The sequence below is a fragment of the Urtica dioica genome, chromosome 9 (genome assembly GCF_054948205.1).
Source record: "Urtica dioica subsp. dioica isolate 48M chromosome 9, U.dioica_male_clone48M_v1_H2, whole genome shotgun sequence".
Classification (NCBI taxonomy): Eukaryota; Viridiplantae; Streptophyta; class Magnoliopsida; order Rosales; family Urticaceae; genus Urtica; species Urtica dioica.
This window is the reverse complement of record NC_142764.1, coordinates 6,467,962-6,478,557: the sequence shown is the minus strand read 5'-3', so window position 1 is coordinate 6,478,557 and position 10,596 is coordinate 6,467,962. Positions and strand designations below refer to the sequence as shown.

General features: G+C 37.2%; 1 protein-coding gene and 1 long non-coding RNA gene across 2 annotated transcripts; one reads left to right on the top strand and one right to left on the bottom strand.

Moving 5' to 3' along the window:
• On the top strand, positions 1-716 carry LOC149384727 (uncharacterized). Its single transcript, XM_089626138.1, has 2 exons — positions 1-578; positions 653-716. The coding sequence occupies exons 1-2, from the start codon at positions 1-3 to the stop codon at positions 714-716; spliced, it is 642 nt and encodes a 213-aa protein (XP_089482264.1).
• Positions 717-6,366: 5,650 nt separating this feature from the next.
• Positions 6,367-7,437, bottom strand: LOC149384726 (uncharacterized). Its single transcript, XR_016301507.1, has 2 exons — positions 7,204-7,437; positions 6,367-6,613 (listed from the first exon to the last, which is right to left on the bottom strand). It is a non-coding gene; the product is annotated as an uncharacterized LOC149384726 (long non-coding RNA).
• Between the last annotated feature and the right edge of the window lie 3,159 nt (positions 7,438-10,596).

Sequence of the window (10,596 nt, the reverse complement as noted above, 5' to 3'; positions counted from 1 at the left end):
ATGACTTCTTATTACTTTGTCTTCATTATGCATCTGATGAAAGAAATTCTAGAGATCACTAGCATGCTTTGCAATGCTTTGCAGATTCAATCTCAAGATATTTTAAATGCAATGCAGCTTGTTTCATCAACTAAGTCACTTCTTCAGAAACTTAGAGATGATGGGTGGAGCAATTTGGTTGAAAAAGTGAGATCGTTTTGTGGAAGTGTCAATATAGAAGTGCCTAATTTTAGTGCTTTTCATGTTGCACGGAGGGGAATGGCTTGTGACATTACAGTGGAGCATTATTATAAAGCTGATATATTCTATACAGTGATAGACTCTCAGCTGCAAGAATTGAATAGCAGATTTAATGATAATACAGTGGAGTTGATGATTCTCAGTTCAGCTTTAGATCCGAAAGAGATGCGCGCATCATTAAGAGGTGATGATATATGTAAACTTGTGCAGAAATTTTACTCAGAAGATTTTGCGGAATATGAGATGACATTGTTGCATATGGAGCTTCAACATTTTGATCAGGTTCGACAACTTCCAGATTTCATATCATTGACAACGATTTCTGATCTATGTCAATGGTTGGTGAAAACAAGAAAATCGGAAATATTTCCTTTGGTGTATAAAGTGATAACTCTTATTCTCACACTTCCAGTTTCTACTGCTACTACCGAACGTTCTTTTTCAGCGATGAAGATAGTGAAGACTGCACTTCGTAACAAGATGGAAGATGATTTTTTGTCGGATTGTTTGCTCATTAATATTGAGAAAGAAATTGTTGAGATGTTTAGCATAGATTCAATAATAGATGATTTTCATGATATGGAATCAAGACGCTCTTTATTTTAATTAAATTATGTATTAGGATACATTTTTTTATGATATTTAATTTATATAATTTTTTTTTCTTGGCCACCCTCAACTTCAATTCCTAGTTCCGCCCCTGGCTCAAAAGTAAGTAACGTCTTGATTGCTTTAATATTAGATACTCTCTCTCTCTCTCTCTTTCTCATTGTTACGCTTACGTACATTAGACTTTAAGCTCATAAATAGCTCCTCAAAATTCGGGTGGTAAGTAATGTAGATTTCAAATATGTGTAACCAAAAATAACTAAAATATTATTCTTGTTTGATTTTGATATATATATCTTGAACGATATCTCTATGAATTCAGATTAAATGATTTTTTCGATTAAAATTTGGTGCATTTTTTCCTTGTATAAAATGAATCTTATATTTCAAATCAGCAATGATTAGGGTTTGATTTGATTGAAAGATTTATCGCTTATATTTTATTTCATTACTTTTGAGGTGGTCTTGGTACTTGTGTGAGAGAACTTTGCTTACATCACTAATAATCTGGCCCACGTGTTCTATGTGTAAAAAAGACGCCTACTCAGGGGTAATTTTGGTACCTGAGCTGGTATTTGACCGAATCATTATCCCCTTTTACATCATCCACATGGACATTTTCGTGCTGCGTGTGGCCTCAGTTTTGTCTTCTACAATAATCTTATTTTCCATATATAACCTCATGATTTTCCAAAAATTACTTACTACACCAAAAATTTGAAAAATATAACTTGTCTCCAACTGCATTATTATTATTACTATTATTATTTATTTATTTTTTGTTTTTGCGTTTCGTCTTAAAAGTATTTTCGCACATATTTTATATTTTTAATATTAGGCAAAGAATCTAATTACATGGCTTATGTTTGTTATATTGTTTTTTCGAATTCCTTTTACATATCCAACTATTATTATACACAATAACTCTAAAGATGCTTTTATTTTATTAATGGAAAAATAACGAAATGAATGAGATAAGTTTCAATTCAAATCTTATTCAAATACCACTTATACCCCGGCTCACGAATATATTGTATTAATTGGCGGCAATATACATATATAAATATTGAATATTATTAGCACATACATAAATACTGCATATTATTAGCACATACACTGTTTGAATATGTGAGAGAGAGAGAGAGAGAGAGAGAGAGAGAGAGACGTTTGAGAACGGCTATTAACAGAGTAATTAAACAAGTATTTTCTCCCTAATTATCAGTATGTCTCTTCTGATTCAAACAGTACTGTGGAGCAAGAGAATATTATATGGAACTAATACATGTATATTAACTAATTAGAGCTTGGTTTAAGAGCCTAATTGCTTTCGTCGTCAAGGAGTGAGTCCTATGATTAAGATAGTTTAAGGTACTTATTATAATATTTAATCCATTTCAAACCAAGTGAGTTAATACAAATCTAGGCCTAGCTAGGTTATTAACTATCTAGCTAAGCTTGCTATACATTTTTCTTGATTTTGAAACTTTGAAATTTTAAAAAGCTTGGTGGGTAAAAGAAAATGTAAGAAAGTTAGAAAAAAAATTAATTAATAACGATAATGTTGGGCAAGTCAATTTTTTCATTTAACACACTACAAGTTTCAATTCGTTTATTTGCAAGTTTTTTGAGCTCGTACAGCAAACAGAAAATAACGAGGGAACGAAAAAGTCTAAGGAAAGAGATGAATGAAAAATCACATATAATCACAGCTCGACTTTGACCATCTTGGAGTGAGGCTCTTATTGGCATTGAGAGAATTACCATCTTAATTGTTTGGTGTAAACATACACAACATTAATGCAAATAGATAACATTGATTAGTGGGGGTTTATGTTTAGTTGAGCATTTCATGTGCTAACCACTATTAATTCAATATTAGAATATTTATTTCACATTGATTTTAACCATTCCACAGGCGATTTATTCTCAAACATTTGTAATCTTATTATATTATTATTGGACATGCTTTGGATTTTAGAGGGTTTCGTAAACTTCACTTATGGACTAAAAAAACTGTTTTGGGCGATTTTGAAATCGCCCTAGAAATACAATAACGTAAAGAAAAAGCTAAGTATGGATGTTTTTCCTCATTTATTTATATTTTCTAGGACGAACATCTAAATATTTATGTTTTTTTAGAAGCGTGGTTTGCACTTTGCAAACATATCATTCCAGCTTGGAATGTTATGGTTTTAAGTTATCATTGTGTTTTTTTGTTTTAGCCACTTGTTTTGTGTCTGAATTATTCGGTCTAGCAGTGATGATTATTAGGTTCATTATACATGCACAAGGCTTTTTTTTTCTTAATATACATTACTTGTTTTGCACGGTCCATAAGTTTTGGGGCAAAAAGTTCAAATTTTATTTTATCAATGCAAGATGGCACTTTTAAGTTTAATGACATGTTGACACTCGACATTGTGTTTAATATTCTCTTACCGATTTAAAATTTTGGTGCATTAATTAACTTTTTATGAAACTATTTTATCACTATATCTGGCAACAGCTTGATTCAGAACTCCATTCCCAACATTGAATATGTACAAATTTTCATATCATAAATTGTTTGATAAAATACAAATATCATATAAAATATACGATTATTTGCCATAAAAATATATTCGACCCGTCAAATTGTTTGGAATTATTTTTGTTCTAGATTATAGAACTCCCGGTTGATGGTATATTATTTGGTGCTTATGGTCAATAAAGTGTTGAGATTTCGTCAAATTTAACTTATAATGTCCAAAGTCCTTTGTTTATCTTTAAAAGACTATATTTATTAGGGGAGAACAACAACTAATGTAACCATTTTCCTAAGATAGCATTTTACACCGTTGAATATATATCACCATAATTGCCTAGAAGTTTACAGTTTATTAGAAGTATTTTATTATGACCAAGTAGTTTACAAGTAGGGATGGCAATTTGACCCGTTACCCGCGTTCCGGCCCGTTACCCGATTTATTCGGGTCGGGTAATACCCGTTCTTTTTGGGTAAACGGGTAAACGGGTAATACCCGTTAAGGTTTTAACGGGTCCGGGTATGGGTAACGGAATAGCCATCCCGTACCCGGTTACCCGGGACCCGACCCGTTAACTTTTAAATATTTAAAAATATAATAAATCATATGTTTACCTAATTAGATGATATATTTTAAACATTGTTTTTATACATAAGAATAAATAAAAAAGTTGGTTCTTTCATATAGACTACAACCAATCTTTCATATAGCACTTTAATATTTTTCACCTAAATTTTATTATTTTTAAACTTTATATTGTTGAGAGATTTTTATTTTATAAACGGGTAAGCGGGTCTACTCGACCCGCTACCCTTTTTTTAAACCGGGTAAACGGGTAACGGGTCTAATATTTTTAATCCGCTTACCCGGCGGGTATCCCCGTTATCCGGCCCGTCTCAAAATTCGGGTAAACGGGTCCGGGTAACGGGTAAAAAATTATAACGGGTACGGGTAACGGAATAGGTGTACCCGACCTTACCCGTACCCGTTGCCATCCCTATTTACAAGATTTGAATCTGGCAATTAAAATAATAGTCAAGTTTTAGCTCATGTCAAATAGCCAAGTTACCTTTGACTACATAAAATACCATGTCCAAATAATTTATTAAACAAACTTGTTATATGGTCAAAAGTGGACTCTCGAATACGGGTGGAGCCAGGCGAAGCCTTCGCCGGCCAGGGAGCGGGACCCAACTATCCTAGGGAGACCATGCGAGAGAGCAGGTTTTTTTTCTCGAAAGGCAAGTGTCACGACCCGCAAGCGATAGCTCGCCCACGAACCGCGACTGATCAACTCAAATCTGTACACAACTCATAATATAAACACATAAATTAAACATAATAAGATAGTTTGCGAAAATTCGGGGAAATTTTTCGCTTTTATAACTTAGAGTCTTATAGCGACTCCTATACAAATATGTTCCGGAACGTTTTAACAGAAGACACTAACCCCCGATTAAGAAACCCCATAGCCCATAGGTCAAGGCAATACGCGCTCGGTCTCGGTCTTCAATCTCGTTTCCCGCTTACCAGCTTTTCCCTTATCTACATTACCAATGGTCATAAAACTATGAGTCTATCTATAAAGTAAAACGACTAATGCCATGTGATGTGCAAACAAATACACAAGAATGCAGAATGATTGCTAGATATAGCTAGAACATAACATTAGAGCATGACTGACGCGTGATATCACACTCTATTTATTCACTTGTCGTTCTGCAAGATCGTACATCCTCTTCTGCTACGATCTCCACAACGACAATAAGCCAGCCTCAGACCTCGAGCAGCAGTCTTACGGCGGCTTGGGTGTTTTAAGATTGTCTGGGATCCACTAGTGGTACCATCTTCATCTGACGTCGGCGCATGTGTGCCCCCTTGGCACGACAATGAGTTCACTCGAGGCGACTGCTCATTGCTGAATGGGTTCACTCTAGGCGACTGCCCATTACCATCGAGTTCGCTCGTGGCGACTGCCCGTTATCGTTGGGTTCGCTCGAGGCGACTGCCCTTTACCATCGGGTTCGCTCGTGGCGACTGCCCGTTACCGTTGGGTTCGCTCGAGGCGACTGCCCTTTACCATCGGGTTCGCTCGTGGCGACTGCCCGTTACCGTTGGGTTCTCCCCAGTTTTGAGTACTCAGCGCCATACAGACCACCTAGGACTGCCACAAATACAAGTCGTTGACTTGTGGGTACCACCGACACGAGTTTAATTAAAGTTTGGGTACTCTGCGGCTAGCAGCGTACACGTTAAACTTATATACAGAAGAGCGTAACGGGATAAACCCCGAAAGAAATTATTATTTCTCTTTGAAGCTCGTTAAGTGTTTTAAGCTGAAAGCTCGAAATGTGACTTTCGAACTCTCTACTCCCGATTGAATTCGAGAGTCTATCGCTCTTCCGTCCTCTCGATTCTAACCTACTTCCTAGAGTTAGAAGAGAGTCTAACTATACACAGAGTAAACGTGGCTGGTTCAAATTAGCGTTTGAACCTAACGGGCGTACTCGAACTAAATTTTCAAGCAAGAGTGGCAGAAGCCTTAACTTTCATGTTTATTCATTTTAGGGCTTTCACCTACTCTTGTTTACTAGCAAATAAATGCACAAACAAACAGGGTTATTCCCTTGGTATGTAGTTGACTTATGTCTCCACACTTACTTGAAATTGTTCGACAGAAAGCTCGACGATTCCCGTAGATGTCTTGCTTCGCACGTTCTTCGAGGCACTTGGCTCTTATCGAAACGTCGAAAGAACTAGCATCCGGAGTTGAAAATCCGTTAGTTATTGGATTCAAGTTTACTTAAAGAGGATAGGGTTCGTTGTCAGGATAAGAGTTGGTTCGAAATTCGAGAATTTAATTTATTATTCCCCGGTTCTTCGGAAGTTAAATTTATTCAAGTCTCGCGTATTCTCGTACCGAGATGGATACGAAATAAAATTCAACAATTAATCACGAGTCTCAAATAAATTCAATAATTCGAAAACAAAATAACCGAGAATTCCAAACGAATAATTAAATTAAATTCAAAAACATCATTAAATAAATAATTATAAATTATTTATTTAAATACTGAAAGTACATATCTAAGAGTATTTAAACGCTATAAGCGATTTAAAACTCACGAGTTAATCGAGCTTTATTTCGATAACTCTTTCACTTGATATCTTCAGAAACTGATCTCGTCGCTCTTGACTCGTCTGGTTCCCGTTCGTCCGTCAAGATCTGTAATTCAAACCTGGAACCCAACGACGAGTTAACATCTTAAATTCCAAATCCTTATCAGTTTCAAAATCCAAATCCCGATATCACAATTCAAAACCCGAACCCATAACCAAATCAAACGAACTTAACACAAATCCAATTAACCGGAACCGTCTTAACACAATAATGATCACAAACTCAACAACCCGAGGCTCAGAAATACATCACATATAGTCTCAACACCTCACATGACCCAACATAGCACACGGCCAAAACACACAGCCAAACCAAACACATCAACAACTCACGGCCAAGCAGCTACTCAACCCAACATATATAGGTTCACAGATTTATCATCACAGCCTCAGATAAATCAAACAACAACTATCAGACTTTCAACCAAACAGAATCAAAACAAACTTCAAAAGATCCCACGGCCAAGACATGTGACAATCCAAAGAAAATTCGTCCAAAATTCAAACAACCACTATCAACCAAAACCCAAGCTTTAAACAGGTTTAGAAATGTCTCAGAAACATCACATAACTCGCAGAAATCAAAAACCCCCAAATACCAAGTATGAAACCTAGATTTCAAATCCAATCCAAGGAAAGGAAATCTCACCTCAACCCACGGGTTCTAGCTTTCTCGGAGGGTCCTCTCTTCTTTCCCGGTGCTTTTCCTTGCTCCGGCGTCACGGCGGTCCTCGGCGGCGTTGTTCTTCCTCGGCCCGGAGCGCGCGCGATGGAGGCTCAGCGAGGATGATGGCGCGGCGTGAAGAAGAAAGGAAAAAGGAAGAGAAGGTGAGGTTGGGTTGTGAAGGTGAAGCTCGGTGATGATGTTGATGATGGCCGAATTTTTTTTCTTGTCTGGTTCTTTCGGTTGAGCAATGTGAGGAAGAAGAGAAGTGGAGAGAGACCGAGAATGAGAAGAATAGAGAGAGTGGGGGACGGTGAGGTGGCAGCGAAAGGGAGAGGGAGAGTGGAATAAGTGGCTAGGTGGCACACTCTCGCCACGCCACATGTACCCAAGCGGTCCACTCAAAAACTGCCACGCTTCTCCTAAAAAAAACCCATCTTCCTCTTTTTCTTTCAATCTCGTCCTTCGAAATGTTGCACATAGGTCCTTTTAGAATAAACTCTCACAATTCTGTCCTTAATTAATTAAAAATAATCTTGAAAAATAACCGAGAAAATTATCATTATTTCCCGTTATCTTGAATATATTTAAGGGATTCCGGAATTTATTTTTACTCTTGAGATTTTTTAAATCTCCGAGTATGTTTCGAATAATATTATTGAATTACTCGAATATTCTCATTCCGAAATTTCATCGACCTTAAACATTATTATTTTCCAAGATATTTAAAATCTAAGGACGTCTCATATGCAACAAGAATTTGAATTAAAACCCGTCCATTTTATTCAAATTCACAAGTAGAGCGTTTACAAAAGTTTATACATTACAGCAAGCCTCGCGGACTTCGAGCGGGATCCAACTGCCCAAGGCAGATCCCACTTTGAGCGGGACCCAGCCCGAGAAGGCGGCCCCCGCAAACCTCCAATGGTGCTGACATGGCCGATCAATTCCATGGAGATTGACATCGGAATGATTTACATGCTCTATCCGACGGCAGTATCACTGTGGACAGCCATAAAATAAACATACTACAACCTCGAGAAATGCATTACAAGTTTTCAAGATTAAATCCAAACTCAGAGATCAACTCCAAGGCAGCCTTCAAGTCACCGAATTTTACAATATATTGTGTACTTTGTGGCATGATTTAGATTTGTACTACAACAATGATTGAAAGTGCACTACTAATGCGGTAATCCACGCCAAATGTCCCGAAAAAGAAAGGGTATTCGACTTTCTATACGGACTCGACACACATCTTGATGATGTCTGTGGTCGTGTATTAAGTCAAAACCTCTTTCTGAGCATGTTGGAAGCCTTTGCTGAAGTTCGGCGAGAGGAGACTCATCGAAAAGTGGTGCTGGGTGGCTCTCAAGATTTAGAAAGTGATTCTATAGTGCTTGCCACTCCGGTCTACTCCACCAGATCCTACAACGACAACTCATCAAGAGATTCACGACCAAAGTCAAACCGACCATGATGCGAACACTGCAAAAAAAACTTTATCATGTCAAAGCTACATGTTGAAAGCTGTGGTCGTCCAGATACTCTTCCTAAAGGAAAGTTGATGTTGTTTCTGAGCCTCAACAATAAAAAAAAAAAAAAAAAACTAAAAGATTTTTTGGCTGTTTATTTTGATTTATTTATGTGGATCTAAGAAAAACGTCGTAAGAAAATGAGAGGATGGCTAAAAACGACTATCTTAAGAACAAGTAAAAATTTTTATTAAATATTCAGTCTAGTGTACACTGATCGAGATCGACTGATTATGAACACAATTGACGAGCTTAAAATTACAAATTGAGAGAGAGAGAGAGAGTATGCGGTAAAAAGTAAAGTAACATACAAATTATCTCTGAAGAAGAGAATTTATACAATGACAAGATGTGAAATCCTCGGAGATACGTGTTGCCGACTTTGACCTTCATCGTCTCTTCTTTTGCCACGTCACTATTGCGTTTAAACAGGCTTAGTAGAAATCATCAACTCTCAGGGTCTCTTCTTTGGCAGCCCAATATCAAATTATTTTATGGGGCTGAACTCTACCTCCACAAAAGCCGTCAGAGTCTTAAGGGATATATTGCTGAAAACTCATCTCATAAAGCTTCTCAATTCAGCCTACGTGTCATCCAATACCCTAAACACATGTATTGTTGCCTCAGGTACTCATCCAATTGCACCGAATGCTCTTAGAGACAACTCAATGATGGATGCGTGGGTAGTAGATTCTGGTGCCTATGATCACATGATCGAGGCCTCTCACTAGTTCACAAACTGTTCACCTTGCTCATGTAATCGGAAGGTTCGGGCTGCAAGTGGTCCTTTCTCCTCTGTGGCTGGGAAAGGAACCATACAGCTTTCTAAGAACATTCAACTATATGATGTTCTTCACGTACCAAACTTGGCATATAACTTACTATCTATTAGAAAGCTCATTAGGATGCTTAAATGTAAGGTACAGTTCTCATCTTTCTCTTGTATTTTTCAGGACCTCTTGGGGAAGATGATTAGGACCGTGAGAGGAGTATGACAGGATGTACTTCATCAAGCCAAAGTCGTTGACATTGAGAATACTCATCCATCAGCCTATTCGATTATTTCAAATTATGTTAGTGAAATCGTGTTATGGCACACTAAACGTATTAGAGTAAATAGTTTCCAAGTCTCAATATCAATAAAAACTTGCAATTTTTATCATGTACTATTTATCAAATAGCAAAGCACGAGTTTTGATCTCATCCATACGCTGCATCGACTCAATTCTCACTAATTCATAGTGAGGTACGGAACTTATTTCATCTAATGATTTATCTCAGCATACTAATAATGAAATATGACTTGGAGAGTTTCTGATCGCATTGCAAAAAAGAGTCAGAAATTGTACAAAGCATTCGCTATTCAAACATATATCATATAGGAAGCTATTAAAGCAATATCGAGCCTTCATTACCAACCTTCAAGCTACTGAGATTCCGAGAGACATCACTAAAGCAATAGAGTCCCTGGAGTGGAGAAAGGAAGCCCTTGATGAGATAAATGTGTTGAAGAGTAACAACACTTTGTCTTCTATGGAACTACCAATTAACAAGAAGACTGTGAGGAGTAAGTGGTTTTTCACCATCAAGTTCATAGTTGATGGAAATATTGATCGGTGCAAGGTCCGACTAATAGCTCGGGGATTCACACAAACATATGGCGTAGACTACTCGGAGACCTTCGCATCGGTGGCAAAGCTGAACACTATCATAATTCTTTTCTTTTTAGCTGCAAACTAAAGTTGGCCGCTTCATCAACTGGACGTTAAAAATGCAATCCTAAATGGCAAACTAGAAGAAGAAGTGTTCATGGAGATTCTACCCAGATTTAAGACTAAAGAAA

Bases quoted from the DNA above. Each gene is read 5' to 3' on its own strand.
- LOC149384727 (XM_089626138.1), top strand. From the start codon at position 1: ATGACTTCTTATTACTTTGTCTTCATTATGCATCTGATGAAAGAAATT. The intron at 579-652 runs GTTGGTGAAAAC...TCACACTTCCAG, and splicing joins ATTTCTGATCTATGTCAATG to TTTCTACTGCTACTACCGAA.